Source organism: Castor canadensis, chromosome 10 (genome assembly GCF_047511655.1).
Source record: "Castor canadensis chromosome 10, mCasCan1.hap1v2, whole genome shotgun sequence".
NCBI classification, from domain to species: Eukaryota; Metazoa; Chordata; class Mammalia; order Rodentia; family Castoridae; genus Castor; species Castor canadensis.
In genome coordinates this window covers 77,103,400-77,127,444 of record NC_133395.1, presented here as the reverse complement: position 1 = coordinate 77,127,444, position 24,045 = coordinate 77,103,400, and the positions used below count along the sequence as shown (strand labels likewise).

Here is a 24,045-nt window from a genome sequence, read left to right as displayed (position 1 = left end):
TCCGAAAAAGTGTTGTCTAGACAGTGTGGGGAGGGGCTGGATTAACTGAACTTGTGCTCAGTTTGGAGATAAAAGCTCTTGAATTTCTAGAGGAAAAGTGCTGTAAGCATCTCCAGCAGGCATATCTGAAGGAAGGGATTGTGTCCGGCCCCTCCACTACTACTAGCACATCCTTCCCCAGGTACAAACGGTTCCTTTCCTGCGTCTTTACGTGGCTCTGTTCTGGATGGACCCCTCCCTACAACGTGAAATCTGTGGGACCAAAGAAGCATATCCACTCAGAGCATATGTCACTCCATTCCTCTATCATGCTTGGGGTGTTTGGGACCCCAGAATTCCCAAAAAAGTTGATCCCAAATCTGCTTTTAGGTTGGCTCTTTCTCTTCTGGAGGTCTGGCCTTCTGAGATCAGACTGCTTTCACGGTGTGCACATCTCTAGGTCAACCTGAGACATGGCCAAGGAAAGACTCTTTGTGAAGGGCCTGGCTGGGAGGCTGTGTGGGCTGGAGAGACCCCACACGTGCACAGTCCCTCACAGAAGGGACAGTGTGAGCAGGGAGCCAGGTCTTCTGTTCCGCCAGCTGCTGTTGCGGTTCACTCTGCGCCCCGGAATAGTCCCAGGAATCTACACTCACGCTGGTCTGTCAGGCCCTCATGAAGGTGCATTTGTCCTAGAAGCTGAAACATATGTAACAGCTTGCTGTCTTGACTTAGAACTTGTCAGACTTAGCTGAAGGATTTGTGGGCCTCCACTGGCACTTTTACCTTGGCTCTGAAAATGTCAGAGCAAGCCTGGCCTCTTCTCTCTACCTGTTCAAGTTCAAATGCTACCTCCGCCCAGAGCCCCTCAGTTCTGTTTCTTTCTCAGAGGCCCTCAGCTACACTATCCAACTAGGTACTCATTAGTCACATGTGGCTTTCGAGCACTTGATATGTGGCTTGTGTGACAAGCCATTTATTTATTTATCCCATTTATTTATTTCAACTGATTAAGATTTAAAAACTGAAGTACTATTTTTAAGATGTTGAGGTACATCTGGGCTGGGTGTACCTCAGTGGTAGAGCAAGGTGGGTTCAGTGGGCCAGGTCCTGGGTTCAATCACCAGCACACACACCCCGAAATGTTAACTCCACACTGTCGCTATAATATTTTGGATATAGTGGATTAAATAAAAATATCTTCACTCTCTAAACATGCTTACTAGAAAAGCTTAAGTTACGTATGTGACTTATGTCTATTAGACAGTGATGGTGCTAAAGAACAAATTCTTCTGGCACATTACTTCTATACACATTTTGATCCTAGGAGATGTGTCACTTAGCATTTCTTCATCTCCTTGGTGTTTGAACTATCTCACTAGAAAGACAGGGCTGCGTCAACAGCCTTTCCAGTGCAGCGTTGATTATGCTGCCTAATAGTTAGTGCCCATTAAACTGCTGCAAATTTGTTGAATGTTCAGAACAGAGCAGAACTGCTCTTTCTTTTGTATTCTAAGTCATACATACAGAGACTATGGCCATGAAGAATAATATGAATGCTTGCCTTTAATTAGTCCAAATCATCTGGATTTCCTTAAGAACCAATCTGTGAGAGCCTCTGTCTGACCTTCCTAAGGAAAGGCCTCTCCTACTTGGAATGGTGGCAAAGGTGCTTTCCTTCCACTTCCGTCAGGTGAGACGAGAGGGACTGCCTTGATCTAGACTGAACTACCTTCCTGCTCACCTTTCCAGGTCCTGCTTTTCTCCTCTGGGGGATGTGGGAGCTGGAATGCTAAACTGCCTGTCTGAGGGCTTCTAGCTCTGACCTTCTGTGAGAATCTCCTCCAGGATGTCTCCCATGGCCAGAGAAACTGGGGCTTGGCTCACTTGCCAAAAGTCTCTCATCATCTGACAAGCCAACCATTTCATGAAATTAGTCCTGGCTGTTTCTTTCTGGAGACTTCTAGGCAACGTCTGCAGCCTGCCCCATGCAGTGCAAAGTTTCCAGAGAGCTGGCAGGTGGCCCAGGTTTCCTCAGAAATTGGGGGAATGTGGAGCCAGGCAATTGTTTTTATACTTTGAGCTACTTATTTCCTTCCTGTATCCATTGAGGAGCATAGGGAGTGCCATTTGTATACCTTGGAGGTTTTAAGATTTGGAGAGACCATCATATTTAAAATGAAAAATTCTTAAATGCCCCCAAATAGCTCACTAGTTATTGTTTAGAAAGCTCAGTTTCAGATTTCTATAGGACAGTGTCATTTGCCAGGATCTCAATTCTTAAACAATTCACTTTGAGGTTAAAAGGAGTACTGCGTTACCATACACATTACTTGGTTTCCTGGATTGCTATTGAACAACTACCCTGTGCCAGACTCTGTGCTGGGTGCTGAAGGGAGTTCAAAAGTGAGCATATGAGATCTCAGCCTTATAATCCAGTCTGGGAAGGAGACATACACAAATAACTCGAAAAGAGAATTCAGGGAAATAAGTCTTTAGCAGAGCCAGTGATGATGTAGAATTCTAGTCTTGAGAGCAAGGATGAAGGTACTCAAAGGTTGACAAAAACATCACTCAAGCTATAAGTGCACTAAAAGCAAACAGGGTTGAAGAGTCTGAGGTCACCAGGCTGTCTTAGTGGGGATAGGATGTGTGGCTTACCTGTGACATAAAAGCTTATGTTTCTTTCCACAGTCCCTATTTTATTGAAAGCCATGCAACTGTAAATCCCAGATATTCTAGAGTCAGCCACAACCAAGGAGCTAGCCATCTGCAAAAGAAAAAGAAACTTTAGCTAGCAATAGGACAAAGAAGGATTTGAACATCCCTAAGCGACATCTGCAAGCTGAAATGATTCAGCTCTTTCATTCATTCACTAACGACAGTACTGCATTGGTGGTGGCTACCAAAGTTCTCCCCTTGTTGAGCCCCAGTAAGAATGGAAAAATAACAGGAAAGCAGGTCCTTAGGAGACCGGGGCCCATGACATCTGACTCCTCTGAGGGTTTCAAGCTTATCTCATGCTGCTGGCCTCACAATTAGAGACCTAAGGCCTAGCTGTGGGACTGCACGTCCCCCCCATGAGGTGGTCACCCATATCAATGAGAGGAGCAGGTGAGGCCGAGGTCCACCCTTGTTTGAGTGACCTGAGGGCATGGTGCCAGGGGAAGCAGGAAGCATGTGTGCTGTTTGGTTTTAGTGGGCATGTTAAGTGAGCAAGGACAGAGGACAGTGTGGCTGAACCATTTGTTGATGGGCTCAGAGAATGGGACATGCAGCCTGCAATGGTCCCGAAGGAGACAGGAGGCTGAAAAGCTCACTAAGATTGTTGTGTGTGTTTATAAGTTATCTAATGACCTTCAAATTATCATTTAGAAAATGCAGCTATAAATTGTGAATTAAATACAATGCTGTTTCACTAGATTTTACTGCTGCTGCTTGACAATGTTGTCCCTAAAAAAACAGTCGTCAAAGTGTAGGTGAACCTAAAAGCACTTTTCAAACTGTGATGTCTAAAAAAAAAAAAAAGAACAAAAATTTACATAGCTTAAACATTAGCACTGCATCTTTTGAAGAAAAAAAAATTCACAATATTAGACAAAATGTTGAGCACTCTCAAGTTTAACCCACAACTGTTGCATTAGCAATATTGATGGGCACACACATTATTTCTGTTTCGGGGGACTTTTATGAAGCTCTGGCTACACATTGGACAGTGTACACGACACTGCACAAGCATCACTTCATCTAATCCTCCCTGCATCCCTATGAGATGGCTGTAGTACCCCATTCTGCAGATGAGGTAACTGATGGTTACAGAGATTAAGTGATTCGCCCATCAGCCTGGGCAGAACACCTGCCCTGCGTGGTAACTCCAAGGCCTGTGCTCTCAGTTGCTACCCCAAATTGTTTTTCCCATTGAAACCCTACACTGAATAGCATAGATCTGGAGGTACAGTTCTATCTACTCTTTGATTGGGTTTTCCTGGAGGAGACCTGCTTTAATCAGCAGTGATGGGTCACATAAACTAAAAGCCACTATGAACAGAAATGCAGGTTTCCTTCTTTGACCACGTTTGACATAAGCTGCAAGCTGTTTTTCAACTGATACAATGTGTGATTTGAAAACATGATTGATGAATGAGGTTATCACTAAAGAAGAAAATTTTATAATATGGTAAAACTTAACCTTATTAAAGAGTATTTCCAGAGTACTTTCTTCCGGAAAATATTTTAAATTTATAGTATTATAAATGTAAACATATTTTCATAAAACGAAAAGATATTTGACAAGCATACGTACACAAGCATACTGTGTAAGGTCAGAAAGGAGCTCAAGCATGAGTGGCGCGTGAGTGTTGTTTGGTGGGACTGGGAGATGACTTCCCATGACTGAGTCTTCTGTGTTAAAGGGACAGAGCTGTCCCAGTGCTCATAACCAAACTCTATTGCTTCAAAAGAAAAAACTCAATGCAGCATAACAGCTGGAGCACCAAATATCACCTTGAGTGCTTTCAAAGAGAAAGTGCCAAGGGTTTGAGCGCTCACAGACATTTGAAATAGTCATTTCTTGTACAGGACACACCAAAAGGAAGTCTCAAGGCTATCTGCTTGTATTAGTTCTATAATTCATTTTCATTCTCCACAATTGAAAATAAGTGAAAGAGTACTGAGGAACAGAAAGAAAGCAAAAGTGCTAAAATAAAATTAGGATTTCCCAGTTCCTATCAGAAGATAAGGGGTGACATTCTTTTATATCTACTTAAAATTCATAGCGACTCATTATATAGGAAAAACACATCAATTTACAACATTTAAAAAATTCAAGCCAGGTGTAGTGATGCATTCTGTCATCCCAGCACTCAGGAGGTAGAGGCAGGAGGGTCATGAGTTCAAGGCCAGCCTGGACTACATAGCAAGACCCAATCTCAAAAATCCAAGGACTGTGGATATGGTTTAGTGGAACAGCCCTTTTGTAGCATGTACAAGGCCCTGGGTTGCATCCCCAGCAAGACACACACACACACACACCTCAATTCTGTTAATGAACTAGTTTGGGATAGGCAACTTTTCAGTGAGGTTTCTGACCTACTGTATTTCTATACTCTTAATGACTCACTTTTTCACTGCCATTCTCTGAGTTTTTTTCTATGACCCAGGAACATTCATGAAAACTGTTGTTTTCATGTACTGTAAGTTTGGATTTCTTCATGTTCTTTCCTTCCTCCCCTTTTGCTAAGCATTAGTAATTCACTTCTACAATGTCATTTGAAGCTCATGGAATAGAATGAATAGGTTGATGTGTCATTCAGCCTAATTTCCAGTAGTTTTTTGTTTTTTTTTTTTTAAGTCTACATATGGAATGGTAATTTTAATCTTTGGATGTTTCTAATATAGTTTACTACAGTATTTCAAGGAGAAATAAAAGTAAAGGCATAAAGGATGTGGAAGAACCTAAAATTAACGTAGGGTGGCACGTTAGAGCCAATTGATGGGGAAAGAGAGCATGAGAATTAGAGAAAACTGAAACAAAGCTGGAGTTCTCTGGGTAGTATGATTGCTTCTGCCATGGATTTGTCCCACATATCCCCATGCCCTGGGTTCTGTCCCCAGCAAGACACACACTTTCAATAGAAATATTGCTACAATATTAAAATTGTCACGATTCTCCAGCCTTCCAGAATTAATGCTGTAATTCCTCTTTCCTGTGTGTTTTTCTAACACGTGGTTCCTTCGACTTCCTATTCCATGTCCACAAACCCAAGAATCTGGCAACTCACTTAAGCAATACGAAAGTTCCTCATCTGCTGTTATCAACTCCAATTGATGACTCACGTTTCACAAATCTGGGCCAAAATTTGCCATTAAGGAAGTTGAATTTTATTTCCCTCTATACCCTTCATTGAATTAAACAACAAAACAAAACAAAGAAAAGGCCAAGCTAACCCCCTCCCCAAAATTCTGAATTCCTGAAATTCAACAAGTGCCTTAGTGAGCACTGTGACCCTGATCCACAGGGTAGCTTTCAGGGGACCAGTGTGGTTGAGACTTTAATTTACTTTCTAAAAATGTACAGGAAAAAAAAAAAAGAACATTTTAATTGAAAGAAAATGCTATAATTTGGAAATAGCAGAACTTCCACTTGCCCCAGTCATATGAAAGATACCTTTTGTTCACATGAAAGATAAGTAAAATAGTAAATTCTCCTAAATTCAGAACGTGAAATCAGTAACTTATTTAAGTCTAATACACCCTATGCATATTTCCACTTTGTTTAGAAAAAAGTCTTAAAAGATTTTTTAAAATTGTTTCTCATATATGATTGCCATTAGTGGGGAATTTCATTAGGTAGACACGGCAGTCATTTTACTCGTAGAGGGCTTTCTTATAAAGTTATTTCATTTCATCTTTATAAGGGGAAGCTAGATAGGGCAAATATCATTAGCTTACATCTGTGCAGAGTACAGAACCTTGGTTGAGAGATGTGAACTGATTTGCATGTGGTTATACAGATAGAAAGGGACAGAACTTGAACCCGGCACTCCTGAATGCACGTCAGGTGGTAAGAGTGCCAACTGTGCCCAGAAGTCCATTACTTTAAATCTTTTGCTGTCACTATAAAATTACAAGACAATATATTTGTTTCAAGCCAAAATGAGAAAATTGGGGAAGTTATTTGATCTCACCCAAGTTTTGTTACTCCCTCCATTTTTTTACGGGTATTACTTATGGAGTTGGGTTGCTAGTTCATAGTTCAAACTAATCAGAAAATCTCACTGAGCTTTCTCCTTTTCCATTTTATTTCCTATTGTATATTTCTGTGGATAAGATACCAAAATAAGAGTAGAAGTTCCACTGAAACAATACTCATAAATTCTTGTTTTAAATATCTAGCATTTAGCGAGCTCTACACCAATTCAAGGTATGCATGTGTAAACAGGCATTTCAGCAAGGGGTTATTTGATTTTTCTTTCTTTCTTTTTTTTAAAGCATTGCTATCCCTGTGTCTGGCAATGGCAGATTCATAAGTATATCCTTCCCTAATTCAACAGGGAAAAACACTACATCCACTTGATTAGGTCAGGACAGGACAAAATGAACAGATTTTACTGATGTCATCTGGAAATTTCCCTAGTACTCTTTGACAACTAATGTTCTGTCTACTCATAAATAGACAATTTTCTCCCCCCTCCAAAATGTAGCATCACCCAAATTACACTTTCAAGTTTATAGAATTTCTTTTTATTTAAGTATTTCGTTAAACTCTCTCTTCAATAACTATACATCATGGAATGTTTTTCAATTCCCACTCATTAGTATTACAGAAAAAGAGTTATCAACCACTATAGTTACTGTTTAGTTGTAAAAACTGTTTTTAAATCCTTGACAACTGACTGTTGATGTCATATTACCACGGCCACTTTAACTGGCTTCTCTATTGGCTTAGTCGGCCATGAGGGCACTGTGGTTTTGAATAAGGAGACTTTGGTTTGAGTTTCTCATTTACCCTTTGAAGTTATGTGGCTTCAGATAACCATCTTATCCTGGTTTTTCTTATCTTTAAAATGGAGAAAACCACTCTGACTTGCCAAAGACTGTTGGTGACATTAGCATATGTCAAAAGGTTTTACATAATGAAAAATACAGATGTTATTTGTTATCATCATTAAATCCTACCTGAAGAATGATGCCATCTAATTTTTCCTCTTAATGCAAAGAATACAGCTGGATAAATAGGTAAATATAACCACACCAAGCAGACAGTGGTGTCTGTATTAACAATCTCTACTCCAAATCAAGGTATACATGAGTAAATAGACATTTCAGCATGGGATTATTTGACTTTTGTTTTTCTTGTTTAAAGCGTCTCTATCCCTGTGCCTGACAGTGGCAGTTTGGTAAGTGTGTCTTCCCTAACTCAACAGGGAAAGAGCCCTAGGACTGTGGTCCAGAGACTCGTCTGGTTCACAAGGTGTCAGCTACTGTTGAGACTCAGGGTGAATTAGGGGAGTCACAGATGAATGGCGCCAGAGTGGCAGGGCAGGGGGAAAGGCATGCTGGACCACATTAGGCTGAGGAATCCTGAGAGACTGCATGTGCCTCAATCGAGGCTTTCCCCTAATGAAGATGGGGTTAGGAGGGGATGGCATTTTGTGAAACGGAATGTTTAAGTCTTGTGCTAGCTTTGCTTACTTGGATCTTACTTAATGTATATCAGTGATTCTCAGACCTGGTTACAGGCTACAATCATCTGGGTAACTTTTATGGGCCCTGGAGTTGACCCCAAAGATAGGGATGGGATGTTAATTGACAGAGGATTCTAATATGCAGCCGGAATGGAGGACCACCGATCCACATCAGTGGACCAGCTTGACGCCCAAGAGGACAGCTCCACCTGTTCATGCAGGACAAGCCTCCTTTTCTGGGAACTGGAGAATATAGTTGGTGACTACAGCAGCTGAAACAATCTTAACGTATCTCTCCATGAAGACATATCTCAGATATTGTCTTTCCTCTCTCTGAATTTTGTTTGAGCACTTGAATTACTTCTGGTTCCAATAAACCTAGAACCAGGAGCTGAGAGTGCATTTTTAGACTATCCCAATGCTCATTTTTATAAACAGTACCTTATTTGTTCCTCTCATTTTTATAAACAGTACCTTATTTGTTCCTTCTATTACCGCCATGCGCTGAGTGATGCTCTCAATTCTGTTTCCTATGTTGCCGTCAGGTTGCAGGATGAAGGACTCTTCATTATTGGAGCAAACATCAGACCTATTTAAAAAAAAAAAAAAAGTAAGGCATCCCAATTTTTGCAGATGCTTTAGTTAATCGTGACAGGTGAGATAAAAACCAATGGAAAAGTCCTCAGATAAGAAAATCACCAATTTGCAGGTACTGCTGGCTCACATCTGTAATCCCAGCTGCTTGGGAGGCTGAGATCAGGAGGAATGAGGTGTGAGGCCAGCCAGGGGAAATAGTTCACAAGACCTCATCTCCAAAATAGCCATGTAAAAATAGATTGGTGGGTAGTTCAAGTGGCATAGTACCTGCATTGCAAGCATGAAGCAAGTTCAAACCTACAGACAAAAAATAGGTCACAAAGTTTATGCCAGTTATCTTTTCCTTAGATTGTTTCCTCTATATTAATGCTCAGAACTAAAAAACAGCGAATATATTTGCCTGATATGAAAATAATCCCAAGAATGTTCAGCCACCCATCCTTCCTGTTCTAAATATTAAAGGAAAATGTATAACTTAGGAAATTTAATGTCTAGATTTAATTCGTCCTTAGCAGAGGTAACATGCAAACATGGAGGGAGGAAATGAAGTTATGTTAATAAAATGGAAATCCTGAAAAATTATAGCATTTCACTGTAGAGAGGCTGGCTTTTACTCAGAATATTCCATGGTACAGCCGACTTTTTCAGGGGTGAATTAGGTGCATATGGAGTGGTTATTAAAGTCAGGCTACTTCTTTTCACATTTTGGGGCGTGTTAGCAAGATCTTTAACTTCTTAGGCCTCAAGTGTTTATTTGTAAAATGAGGGTGCTGGTGTTGTTTATCTTTAAAGTCTGTGAGATCGCTTTCCTTTTTAAAACATTTCATCATTTGTATTCTTACCTTCTGAACTACACCTTTTGGTGATCAAAAATCTTGCCGGTCTTGAATTTATACATGTCTCAGGTAGATTCCAGGAAGAATTGTAAAAACCAATTTCTAGAAAGAATGAGTGGCTGATCTGCAGCAGCCAACAGCAGTGAGGACTTGTGCGAAATGAAAGCAGGACACGGCAGGTAAGGAGAAGGTGGGATGGAGGGGATTGTAGGCATCAGAAAAGCTCTGTTTTACTCCTCTATGGTCCTTGGGTTGAGACGGGCCCCCAGAATGTTACTCGGTCCAGTTTGCTGGGTTTATCTCTGTTACACACCTCAGAACATCCTTCTGTAGCATTCTCTCCACCTTCCTAGTGTCCACTTACTGCATCTGACATCTCATGGGGCCAATAGTGACAAGGGACAGTGGTCACATCTGTTTATTCGCCCTGTCTTCAAGCTCAGCAAAGGCCTACCATGCAATCAGCACTCCGTGAATTCTAATAAACACACAGATAGGCATGAGGTGCTGAAGCATTACATTTCTAGGAAGAGTTTCATTATTATTTTCAAACACCTGATAAGTACAGGACACTGTGTAATAAGCCAGAACATTCTTATCACCCAGACTTTTTTGTAGTGGTGCTGGGGATGGAACCCGGGGCCTTGGGTGTGTTAAGCAGTGCTCTACCACAGAGCTATCCCCATTTCCCATCACCTCAACTTTATAGTTATTAGGATTTTTGCCATATTTGCTTCATGTATTTATTATTTCTTTTTCAAAGGCTTTTATAGCAAATCCCTGGACTGGCGGAGTGGCTCAAGCAGTAGGAGCACTTGGCTAGCAAATCCCAGATTTTAGCCCTGAATGCTTCAATGAGTATTCCAAAAAAATGCAGTTTCTTTTTTTTGGTGGTGGTGGTGGGAGTGGAGTGTCTTGTGCTTGCAAGACAAGCCTCTACTACCTGAGCCACACTGCTAGCCTATTTTTGCTTTGGTTATTTTTTCATGTAGAGTCTCATGTTTTTTGCCTAGGGCTGGCCTCAGACCAGTCTTTCTACCTATGGCCTGCTGAATAGCTGGCATGACATGCACATGCCACCAGGCCTGGTTTATTCATTGAGATGAGGTCTCTCCAGGCTAGCTTCAAACTGAGATCTTCCTGATCACCACCTTCTGAGTAGTTGAGATTACAGGTGAGAAATTATATACTTTCTCTTCTACAGGAGCCATTGAAATGTTAAAGTTTCAAAATGGTTGTATGAAAGTGACTTCGCCCTGTTGTTCACGATCAGTATTTTGTTTTGCAGACTTTAATATCCATACCTTGAACTACTGGTGAGCTCCTGATCTTTCCACAACCTCTATGCTTAAACGAGTATATGTAATCTATATGTTTGCACAGGTGTACACTTGCATTAGCACTTGAGTGTGTGTGTGCACTTGTGACTGTGACATCAGAAAACTGAGGTTTTCTTATACCTGGAAAAGAAAGCATTAGATCTCTTGCTTTTCCCCCTAAAGCAATGAAAAAAGATAAAGGAGGCCTTAGTCAATTTCTTACACTTCGTCTTCAGGAAACGCAAAGAAGTATGTTAGAGTAAAGCAAGTCTAGGCATTTCCCAAGGGAAATGTAGTCTGCTGTCTGAGTTCACTTGGGGCTGTCGGCCTCTGACCCTCTCCTTCCCCCTTCTCCTGCCTCTTAGGGCAGTTCCTAACCACACAGGCCTAGTATGGAAACCATAGGCCCGACTTACTGCCAGGTCCTCCAAATGACAAGGACAGATTCAGTGGCTCTTTTCTAATTTAAGGGCTGTTATTTTTCCCTCTTTGTAATTGGAACCATAAAAATAGAATGTCATTTAGGAGCCTGACTCTATAACAGTACTTGAAAAGAGATTTAGGGGGAGGGGGGTTTGCCTAAGCCTTAAGAATACATCAAGCTCTTAAGGAAGTGGATTGTGCCATGTTGGAAGATGCAAAGATAATGGCTGTGCTGGGAACCGTCTTGAGGGGGGAGGAAGCCGAACAACAAGAGGAAAGCAGCGTTCGCTCCTGATTTCGTACAGGAAGCCCACAGCACCTCCTGCCAAAGCAAGATAAGAAAGCTCCCATGCACTGTTCTGGACAAGGCCATGTTATCAGCCTCAGCTTGGGGCTGTCCTCTGTATGCTCCAAGCCCTGTCCCTTTCCGAAATGAGCTGCAGATCTCCTGCCTCCATTTGCATACAGACTGCCAAGTATAATAGCATGGGGTATTTAATCATTAGTGAAAGGGAAGAACGTGGGGTAAGAGTGGACTCCGTGTCATCTCTGCCCACTGCTCTGGAGCTGAATCAAGTTAGTTTCAGACTAGAGCTTGGTAAAAATAAATAAGTCAGCCACTTATGGGCCCAACGCATGGAGCTGGGATCCTACATGTGACATATCAATCTATTTTGCTCCAACTTGGAGCCATCTGTGGTGCTCTCCCATCTGGTCTCTTGACAGTCATGGAAAACTGCCACCCTCCATTACATGTAGATGACATTAGCGACCTACATGCTTTAGGTTGGTTTTCTTGTGGTAGTGATGGATTTGCCCTGTTCCCTCCACACTTACAAATATTTGGCTCTTCTGTGCCCCAAAACCAGATGAAAGCAGGTTGGGACCATGGGAAAAAGCCAAGTCAACCCAGGTCAAACCTCCAATCCTGACAGGATTGGCTGCAGGCAGAATCTGTCCTCAGTCTGACTCACCCAGAATCTTGAGCTAACCCCTTACACCACGTGGAACACGACGTCCATGTACTGCCTTCATCTACCAATGCTTCCTTTTGTGTATGAAGAAAAGGCTTCTCAGATGCCCACTGCCATGAACATGGCTACTAATTGGGAATTCAGTGTCTTCTTTTTTTTTTTTAAACGATCTTTTGCAGTCAGCTTCTTTCCAAAGTTTGGTAAATGTCTCACATTTTACACAACCAAAATACACTGAATGCCCATGTATGCACAGCCTAAAGTTTCAGTTTATATTAGAACTCATGTTGTCATCCTGCCTTTCCTGAACTCAACTGCGTTCCCATTCACCTTCACATATCTAACACTCACAACTGCAGTGCCTGGGGAGCACCCCGACACACCTTTTATTTCACCTGTGCTTTTGCTTCAGTGTTGGTTTTTTCATTATTCTGAGCTTCAGATTTTTTTCATTCCTCTGTCTCCTGTTTTCTCCCGGGCCCCAAGCTCAGACCTGTGTGTTCTTCTCTTTAGAGGATGGACTATTGCATCTGGTCTGAAGGTAGAGTCTAGTTGGGTGAACTTCAACCACTGATAACATTTGTGTTTTGTTTTGAAGCAGCCCTCTCTAGTGAGAAAATGACAGAATTGGGTGAAAACAAGAGTTTTCTGAAGAATTGGGGTGGGAAAATATAAATAATTTTTTATTTATATTTTCTAGAAACTGCTATCTGTGTAGTGTTGTAATAGTACTAAATGCTTCTGTTGTTCCCCAGCATAAAATCCTTACTTCATAAGTGATTTCCTGCCCGTTTAATAAGCGCACCAGTTCTAGAAGGCCTATTCTGCAGACTGAGTCTTATGCTACAGAGGCTTTTTTTTTTTTTTTTTAAGCTGTGTTTTTTTAGGATTCCCTTTCTGTTCTGCTCTGTCTTACTCTTGGCTGGCTCAAGGGAAACTGATTGTTACTGAGCTGCTACTGTGTGCCAGGCTTGGGCTGGGAGTTACATGCATGTATTTTACGTCCTACCATTAAATCAAATGCCTTGCACAGGTTCACAGAGAAAAGGGCAGAGCTGGGAGGAGAACCCAGATTTCCGCATCTTGTCTCCACACCAGAACTCAGTCCATCACCCAGGGGGACTTTCCTGCTAAGGACCCTCCCAAATGTTTTCTTGTCATGCTTCCTGGAGGAAATCTGGCTCAGAGTCACTTGTATCAGAGAAAAACTCCAGCCGTCTTCTGAATTCAGACTGGCACAAATTCATACACCAAGAGAAAGTAAATGTTCATTCTCAAGACGAGGTACATCTTTGGTGGGGACAGGAGCAGCGAATACCTTATAACTATGTTTTCAACGTAAATTTTGGTTGGCTTACGTCATAAAAAATGCTTTGGTGCTAAAATCATACGAACTCTTTGCCTTCTATTTGCAGAAAAATAGTATCATTTTTTAAAAATCTTGCAACAAATTTAAAAATTCAGTTTTTATCACAACCTTTTTCTTTCCTTGGTAACTTACTTTGATCTGCATAACCAATGAACATGTTCTGGCATGAAGCTTGTCTACTTCATTACAAAAGAGTGCCTCTGGGGTCAGGGTGGAGGGACGGTACTGAGTCACCACCTAGGTCTGAATGTGTTAAATATATACTTAAAGCACATTGAGTTTGGAAAAGGGAGGCTCTAGAAAGTTCTATAAAGCTCCAAGACCCAGAATAATCTTCCTCTTTCTTTTGTTCTTTTTCGGTGATGAAATCTGTGGACTGGCATGAACTCTGCTTATCTGTTTAATGAGATTGTACTGCACATGCTAACCGTGATTAGAATCTGTTTGTGAAGACTCATTTCAAATTAGGAAACAGAATAGTAAAGGAGTAATACGGAGCAAATCGAGGCTATAAAATTCCTTAAAACAAATAGAAAGCAAAAGAAGGACCACCTGGAATCTTGCCAAAGGGCATGACCAGAGCTGGCTCCAAAGTATGGCGGCCATCCTGCAGGAGGACCTGAAGTAAACATTCCCTGGCATGGCGGTGCTGTGTCAAAACACTGGCAATAGTGTGTCTGAGTCATCAGATTAACTGACTCGCAAACACTGTCTTTTCCCCTCCTCTCACGTTCTCTTCAAACAAATAAAACAATATAGGGGAGAGGATGTGGCTGGCAGAAGAAGGCGTGGAGCTGGAAGGTGTGTTTAGACAGAAGGGTTCCTGCTCTTTTTGCTCCAGGAAGAGCGCCTGGGCCTTCAGGGGGGGTCACAGGGTCAAGCGAGGGGACTCTGGAGGAGTGACTTTCTTGTGCAGTAAGAGACCTTGTGACGCCTTGGAGCCCATACTGAAAATCACTTCTTGTCTGGCTGATGGGTGGAGTGAGGTGGGGTGGGGGTGGGGGAAGGGGGAGCAGTGGAGAAGAGTTGCAAGGATTGTAGGCTTTGGGTCAACTCCTTGGACAATGGTGGAGGGGATCCAGAGTCCTGGGCCACCTCTGTTTAGATAAGAGCTTTTCCGTGAGCGCCTTGGCTTGCCCTGCTTCCTGCTCTCGAGGGCCCGTGGTCCATTCACACTCAGGACAAGGACTGTCTTCGAGCCTCTGCTTCACTTCCTCCTTGCTCTGATTCTAGCAAGAGCTCTGACAGCTCCGTTACCCCTTCTCCCACACACACACCTTTTCTCAGCTCCTTTACAGAAGCTGAGCCTGAACCAGGGATTCCCAACCCTATACCTGGGTGACTGGGAGGCTAAAAGGGAGATACTTGGCTCCACCCAGATAGAAGCCTGAAAGAGAATATTTATTTGTTCATTCAACTTTCTTCTTAGTGAAGTCCTGACTGGCCAACTGAGGATTTGATAAATAAGAAATCTTTAGGGAAATGTCAAGAGTGCCCACAAACAATAACGTATTCAGGAACGAGGCTTAAGATACTAGATCCCACCAATCAATAAAGAACATTTCAAGTCATCCTTGTATTTTATTCTTGCAAAAAGGAAGACACTAAACAGTGGTTAATGTGGAAATGTCCAGAAAGCTTTCAAGGTTGGGGGTGGGGAATCATAAGGAAGAACTACCAGAACTGAGTTCATAACATGGATTTGTAACTTCTTAGTAACTTTGTAACTCTGGATAGCAAAAGCCCAATTGTAAGTATCATAGTCATAAAAAAAAAAATTGTTCAGAGGACTTATAGTCCTCTGTGAGTGAACTATCTGATTCTCTGGGAATGGATGTGTTCAAAGCTTGGCCAATTCCATGCTCCGTGTCTTGCTAGTTTTATTAAAAAAGCAAATAAGGGAAATTATTTAACTAAAACACTTAAGACAGATACCTTTGACATGAGAAAATATTAGGGTGATATTGAATGAGGTAATTTGGAAAACATTCTAAGTTAGTGCCTGGTGCACAGTAAGAAAATTGGTAACATTCGGCATCATTTCGTCATCTGACCTCACTGAGAGCTATTAAATTAACCACAGGGACTATGTCTCACTCATCACTATTGCCTCCGTGCCTGGCCAGTCACCTGGCAAACAGGACATGCCTCCTGCTCTCCTGACTGATGAGAAAGAAAAGTGAATCCTGACACAGAATGCCTGACTAGATGTGGACCCAATCGCATGTCTGGAATCAAATCTGCCACCTGTCACTCACCTCAATTGTGCCAGCAAAAGGGGCACTCGTGACCATCAAATGACCTCACACATACCTCCTAAACTAATTACTATGTCACCACCATCAGTGTCTGTCATTCACAATGATGAATATTAATGAAAACAGGGTATCTGATGGGAGCCTGGATAAACTCAGCTTAGCAGTATCAGTTCCTGACAAACTTTTAGTCTGGACACTATCAACTTAGACAATGATGCTGACATACAAAGAGGCGTCTTCTGGTCTATTGGAAAACAGAAAACTGACTGATGGTGGTCTCCTCCAAGGATGGAGAAAAATACTGGCTCATAATTACTAGCACCACTTTTTCAAATTAAAAAATCATTTTCTTACTCACATTTTGTTTAAGATATAAAGTCATGCCCCTTACAAGGAGCACATGATTTACATCCTTCTGATATTAAGGAATGTCTATGTTTACTAAAGAGAAAAGTCAAATTCATGGGAGAATATCAGAATACAAGTAAAATGACAAGAGCCATGTACCACTAAGGGCGGAATAAGATTTGAATCAGTGAGCACTGAGTAGCTGAAGAAGAATTCACAACAGAGAATAGATCCAGGCTACTCTAACTCTCCTAGTTTCTTAAATAATCTGAAACAACTGCCATTTCTGGTCCCATTCTGATTTCTTTGGAATAAGTCATTGTAACCAAAAACATGCAAGTCTGTTTGCTGAGAGAATTAACTGAGCAGCATGGTTACAATGTCAGGCTATGGTTCACCGGCTTTCACACAGAATATGGAGCCCCTTCAGAAGGAAGCGGCTCTGCAGTGCATCGCCCCAGAGCTTCTGAAAGAGTATCTGAAAGTACTGGGCAACTTTCAGCAAACACACACAGCACCTGCAATATGCCAGCCACAGAGCTGAGTATGCCATATACATCATCTCACTTAACACAGCCTGATGTCACTGCTGCCCTTCCTTGTACAAATAGGGAAACCCAGACTCAGATAGGTGGCTCTTTTGTGAAGAATTCCACAGCTGGCAGATAGCAGGAGATGGCAGAGCAAAGACTCAGGCTCCAGAGACCATGACCTTAAACTGTAGATTAGTGCCTCTCTGCATCCTAACACCTTGCAAAATTCGCTCTTGATGTCACAACACAGATTTCTTAAAACATCTGCTTTCCGGCTTATGAGCTTTTGACCAAAAATTACTCATTTCAATGTCAGAATAGTTCCTATAGAACCAGTCATAACTGTGACCCATAAAGTGTTTTCAGTTGCCTGGGTCATGATATGGAGGGCCATTTATTTGTGGTCTCTCTGGCATGGCAACCAGGACTACTGTCTGACAAGGTCCTCAAACCTCTGTTTTTGTTTTTTTACAGGAGAAAAATTCCAAAAACTTTATAAGGTCCTGTGTTCTAAAAATTTACATAAAAATTAAATTCATAAATTATCAGGAAATTCATATCAGTGGGGTTTCCATTACTTGCAAGCATTTTCCTTCTGCATTATGGTCAAACCTCTGTTTTTGATCTAGAAAATCATGATGATCACAATCTCTGATGCATAAAAGTTCTGTGAAAATTAAATGAGATAATACATAAAACTACATACAAGCACTTAACATTCCTAAGTAAGTGTTTAATAACTTTTATCTTTAAAGAGACTAAGAATAAAAATTAAAGGCCAGATATCTTCTACTGGTCATAATCTTTGCTTTGGCTTTACGTAGTCTTGAAATACCCATCTTTGTTTTTCTCAGCTTACTTAGTCCAGGATTTTTCACTCACAAGGCAGAATTTGTTAAGAATGCAGCCATCAGTGATCCTCTTACAAAATTCTTAATGATTATCCAAAACCTATGGAACACTAGAGGTCCAGAATATGGAATAATTTGTACCCATGTAATTTTCTTTAAAAGTCTGAAAAAAAATCCACAGACAGACAGAATTTCAGGGATTCAGGGCTTATGATACATGCTGGAAAAGCCACAGAATAAAGCCTCCAATAACAAGTCTGTAAAAGGCCATCAAGTTGTAAGAAGTGACAAGGAGGACTTCTGGTCAACAGGTGGCAGAACGCCCAAGCAGTAGCAGAGGAAGATCGCTGAGGTACAATGACTGACTCTACTCCCAAGATTCCATGGTGAGTCCAAACTTACCTTCTCAGTGGTAGTTTCTGTTTTTTGTGTTGTTTTCCTTAGCCCAAATCTGATGAATGAACCAAATTAGTTTAGCGGAATTTCCTAATGCCGCAATCCATACCTACTCCCATGTCACTTTGTCCCATCTTTGTTCCTGTCCCTTTCCATTAGACATTCCAGGACCTGGCCATCATCTTCAGGGTCCAGCTCTCTTCTCCTTCATGGCTCCTCCTCTAAGCTGTGGTGCTTGCTGTCTACCACCCACCACTGACCCATTTTGGTCACCAGCCAGCAGTGGAAATATTAAAAAAAAAAAACCAAAAAAATCAAGGACATGGGTCTGGTACAAGAGAAAATTTTCTAACATTGCTAATTCTAAGTGAATTAATTAGTTGAACTGGTCAAGACATGTGTGTCCCCATTTCATTCACTCATAAATCCTTGTGTATTTTTCATTATCTTTTAGCCCTTCTTTTCATCTCCTTTAATTATTCTTCTGTGTCTTCTTTGGTTAAAAATACATCTGAGCTTTGTGTGGCTTGTGCCAGGCTGAGGGCTTGCTCAGTTTGAACCCAGGGCATTAATTCTGAGCAATAAATGAGAGAATGGGACTTCCCTGCCAGAGATCAAATGCCCTGCATAGTGAAACAGTCACAGAGGGACAGAGCCATGGCAGGGAGTGAATCATCACACTGGGGCTTATACTCCCTCAAAGATCTACTCTCACCTACAGGTTTGGGGCCCAAAGATGCTATGAAATTTGAGTCACATTCTCCTAATTGCTGCTAACCTCTTCTCAGTCCTTCTTCCAACTTCAGCTCACCTAACTCAACATCAGTAGTGGGACTCACTACTGATGGAACAGACCTAATAGGGTAGACCAGGGTTCCCCCAAACCTGGGCTGGAACACTTTGGCTCCTTCCTCTGGGAATCCATAGGGATTCACTCTGAGGACATCAGTAAAAAGTGACCTCTGTAGTGCCAATCTTCTTAGCCCTCTCCTTTTAGTCCATGATCTGAAAATACCTGAGGAACGACTCTGAGATTCAGTTTCCTTATGGTAAAACAGGGGAAATTGTGGCCATGACGTAGAATTGCCATATATACTAGAGATAGTGTATGTAGAGGGATGAACACAGCTTTTGACCCCAAAAAGGGCATATCAATCAAATCCACTCAGTAGACATCACATTGAAGGTGACAAACATCCTAGGAGGCTTCTAGAGAAAGTATGAAGAAACAAAGGCCAATGACTGGAAGCTCACTATGAGGCACTGCCCAGGCCACAGTTTAAATCCTTCATACCCATTCTGTCCTCTTAATCCACTGGGCTCTGCTCTTTCATTCAAAAGAGCATTGAGCTTACATTAAAACCACAGACTAGAGCATTCAACAAATAGCCTAAAGAGTCCAGGGAGACAGATCTAAGATGTACAAGCCTTACATATGATCTATCCTATTTGTCTATTACCGAAGAGTCTTATGTGAGGATGTCAGTTTCCAGATTTAGTAATAAAAATGCCCATTAACTTTTTAAAAATCTCTGTGTATGACGAAGGAAAATTTGAGAGGTTCGTGCCATTCTTCTTAAGGAATCTTTCCAAGTCATCTGTCGCTGTCTTCTGGTATTCCCAATCCTGGCAAGCTATACTGAATCTTGCTGAGAGCATCCCTGTGAAAGCATGGGCTTCCTAGGATGCAAGCCTTTTGGCTGACTTAAAACACATAATGAAATGCTTGATAGCAATTGTAGGAGACAGTTAATTCATTAGAAACAATTACTCATCAGGTTCACTGTGTTACTATGAAGAGTGGGAAAAAGGAGAATCTCACAAAGCACAGGAAAGTGGAGACGAGGCATTGGCAAATGAAGCCATGCTCTGTTCTCAGGACTTTGTATGAAATATTAATAAGGGCTGTTGTCCGAACATTAACACTGGGCAGTGAGCACTTCCTCACCCAGTAATTACATAACAGAATGCAAGAAGTTTCTCATTAGTAGTGAACATTCATTTTTGGCTCATGATGAAAGCCTCTTGTATAAGATGGCCAGTTTTATTTGGCTTTGTTCAGGCTCACATGTCCCACTGAAATGGTCTTTGGTCAAGTGGTCTTCTTTAAAGTACTCATTTTGGTTCAAAGTTTTGCTTGTAGCAAACTGAAATTCTCTGTAACATGCCTCATTTGTATACTTACAATGCACACTGCTCAGAATATATGTTGAGATGCATAGATACAAATTTTAAATATATTTAAGAAGAATGTGATGAATAAATATTAAAGCATGAGGTAAGTGATCATATTTCCAAAAGAACAGGTCTTCTTAAGCGACTGCCTTCCCTCAGACATCTGACCTACATTTTGCCCCAGGAAATGCTGACTCTTTCAATTCAAATATTAAAACTTTTATTTTGTAGCTAGAAAACAGGACATAAAGTTGTTACAGCATAAAACTAATAGACACAAAGGTTGGCATTCAACTAAATTTGGGTCCTTGAGTACATTTCTAATTAATGACCACTAACAATCGTTTTGTTTTTGTCCTGTTAATTTTCCATACCCCACTGATGCACAAAACTAAGTTTCTCCAGAACGATCCATCCCTGACACATCCCTAATGATCCAGGCTTCCTTTCTTCACCAATTTACGAACGTCAACAATAGAGAATTGCAATTAGGCCAGCCCTTCTTGGGGTTCCTAGAGCCCTGCCTTTCCCTGCTTCTGCAGCCACTCCCCCACCCCACAAGAGCAAAGGGCAAACCACAGTTAGTCCTGGTGTGGTCAGCTTTCTCTAGCCTTCTACCCCAAGCAGTACTCTACTGAGTGTTTCAGAAATGGGACGTCAAATTGTCATTAAGAGTGGCAGGGGATATTATTTTGCACTTAATTTCTAAAGAAAATAATTACTTTAAAATTCCAGATTTGCCTACTTTAGAGTTTTGGAAGCCATTCTTTGACGGTTCTTGTATGTCTAATGGGTTTTCCTTAGAAACTCCACCATTTTAGCTAAGAAAGTACTAAAGATTACGGTACCCTTCGACCTTCCGTAAGTCAAGAATCTTACACCATTTTTCATATCCTGAAGGGAATCACTGGTGAAAGACCAAAGCAAGCAAGGTTTTAGAGCCAACTGGGCAGAGAAGATGCCTTTGCGGGACAATGGTTGACAGAGATGGCACAAGTTGGCACTGAAGAAAATATAAGTCTGCAGCAATGGTGGAGAGGCTGCTGCATTTTTTCCTTTCTTTCTTATTCTTCTTTTTTAAAAAATTGTTATGCTGAGGATGGAACCCAGGGCCTCACACATGCTAGGCAAGAACTCTACCACTTAGCCACCCACCATGACCCTTGCATTTTTCTTACTGGATAATTACTAACCTTATTACTAACCTGAGTCAATTCTGTACCACAGAGTGTTACATGTAAGGCTTTTCTTATAAATATTCTACTTTCATAAGTTAAAATTTTCTGTTAATTTGGCATTAGTTCTCAGAGTGAAGAGTAAAATATAATTAAAAATAATAGTAAAATATAATAAAATTTATAAAAATCTGAAGAGAAATAATAGAATATAACAACTAGAAAATGACTTCAAACTTTTTTGAAAAGAGAAAATGTAATTTAAAGTGATTTTCACATTTAACTCCTTCATAGCTATATACAGAGGAAAGGGGAAGCCCAATAGTTGCCATTTACAGAAGAGGAAGTGGAAGCACAGATTAAATAACTGGCCAAGGTCATACAGAAGTCAGGGATGGTGCCAAGAATAGAACCCATTTCCTTGATTCCCAGGTTGCTAGCTCTGAGACTGTGTAATAGATATTCTGTAGGTACATACATAGATCCAATAAGTAGTCACCATAAATTTGATCCTATGTAACTAAAACATAAACGCTAAGGACAAATGATGTTTATGCTTTCCATCTTGTTGAATACTGCCGATGTGGGAAATTGGTTTATATGATATGAGCAATATGAATGCAATACAAGTAACAGAAATTTCTAAAAAACTTTTACTGGCCATTTCAAAGAGGTGATTTTTAAAAATGTATTTTGTAAGGAACTCAACGTTACCCAACATTTTTTCCATTACAGGGGACTTAGTATGTTTTATAACTGTATATCTATTCTAGTTGATCAATGTTATTTATTACTCTGATTAGGACTAGTGAGAGTTAGAATGGGGAAAGAGAATTAAAAGTGGCCTGTGCTTTAAAGAATGCTTGCTCTCAAAACAAAATTGGAGGTCTTCAACCTCCCTATAGTAAAGACCCAGACACATTCTGCAATTAAAAAACAAGCCAGAGTTTTAAAATGGAGAAAAGACACCCAGAAACAAGCTAATGAAGCAGGTAACTTGAGCTAATAGAGAGAGCCAGCAAGCATGACCCAGTGGAAGCCCATTGCCTAGATCCTGTTAGTGATGAGTGGATGAAAGTTCAAAGACCCGTTCAGGCAACAGATGCTCCATTCAGCTACCTGAGGGCCTCCTTGACATTCAAATATAGCTGAATACAAGTAATCTTTCAACACCTTAGATTCTTCTTGGGGAAAAAAAAAAAAACAAAAAAACAATGCCATTGAGAAAAGGATCGTCCTTTTCTCATTCCTCTCTTGGGATCCTTAAATCCCCAAGGCGGGGTTCCTTCTACCAATTCTGTCTTGTCATTTTTCCTTTAGAGACCAGCCTCCTTGCCTTGTTATCAACATGTAACAGAGCTGTAGCAAGGTGCCACCAGGGCTCTGTGAGAGCAAGAGTAGCTCCTGGCTAGGGAGACTTAGCAGTCAGTCCTACCTTGTTCTTCAAAACGCAGGGGCCATGTGACATTCCAGAAAACACCCTGGTGGAGCCAGAGGCAGCTGTTCTGCATGCCCACCCTGCCCCACCCAGCCTCAGCCATCCTGTAGGGCAGAACCACTTCCTGCAGGACTGGAAGGAGTGGGATGGCCACCGCAGGAAGAGTTGCTCCATCCCTTTTATCGACTCTTCTTTTTACTTTTGCCCACCTCGTCCACAGTTCCTTAATTTTTTCTTCTGAAAGTGAAAAATTATATTTTCCTGAATTCTACGTCTTTTTCCCCTTAGATCTTCTAGATTTCTATTTTTAAAGCAGAACAAAATTGCATTTTACTCTCCACAATTTCCGTTCATTTCTCAGCAACATTTGGTAAAATTTCTCACTGTTGTGAAACTAGTAGGCAAAATTCCCTTTTAAGTTTCTTAGAATTCTCCTTTTAAGTTTCTTAGAGAAAGGGCCCTTCACTTCCCACCCCCAGTGCTAGAAAGAGCTACTACCTTATGTTTCTATGGCATTGCGTGCTTTCCCCAGAGACATTGTCTCATTTGGTCCTCACATTCTCTCTGTGAAGTGTTTAATTATATTTGTTTTATATGATCAAGAGCTGTAAACTACAGATGTGTGAAAGGTACCAGATGGAGCAGGTTTAAGTCCAAGAAAAAATCCAAAAGTTCCTCCTCATTTATTATTGACAATTTATTTTTGTTATTAAACATTCAAAAGAAGCATCCTAGTTCTCTTACCACCTTACCATTCAAATATGTAGGAAAGCAAAAGGGAGAAGGATTCTACTATATTTCTTCTCAGCTCAATAGCTATATGAATTTTAAATAACTATCTTCCTCCCCTTAGTCCTAATGTTTTATTTTAAACTGACACATAAAAACCTATCAATCGCACCTACTAATGTGATGTACATGTGTTCATTGTGTGATGCACATGTGTTCATTGTGTGATGCTTACATCAGGTTCAACTCTGTCTCCTCAGATTCTACCATTTCTTCATGGTGAAATCGTTCAGAATCCTTTCCTGTAGCTTTTTGAGATACATAGTACGCAACTGTTATTTATAGTTACCCTAGTTTGTAACAGCACACCAGGGCTTCTCACTAATGTTTTATAACAATGAATTGCAGGCAAAGCAAAAGCCACAGCATTACTCAGTTACCATTTGCACAAACAATTTT

At 41.0% G+C, this 24,045-nt stretch overlaps 1 protein-coding gene across 2 annotated transcripts in view; it reads right to left on the bottom strand.

Annotated features, from left to right (window-relative positions):
• Flt1 (fms related receptor tyrosine kinase 1) overlaps window positions 1-24,045 on the bottom strand; it is a 161,314-nt gene that overhangs the window by 78,343 nt on the left and 58,926 nt on the right. For both annotated transcript variants that reach the window (XM_020176806.2, XM_020176810.2), the window contains exons 12-13: window positions 8,640-8,754; window positions 2,641-2,749 (exon numbers count right to left, since the gene is read on the bottom strand). In XM_020176806.2, coding sequence (XP_020032395.2) covers window positions 2,641-2,749; window positions 8,640-8,754 — 224 coding nt within the window. The remainder of the gene's footprint in view (window positions 1-2,640; window positions 2,750-8,639; window positions 8,755-24,045) is intronic.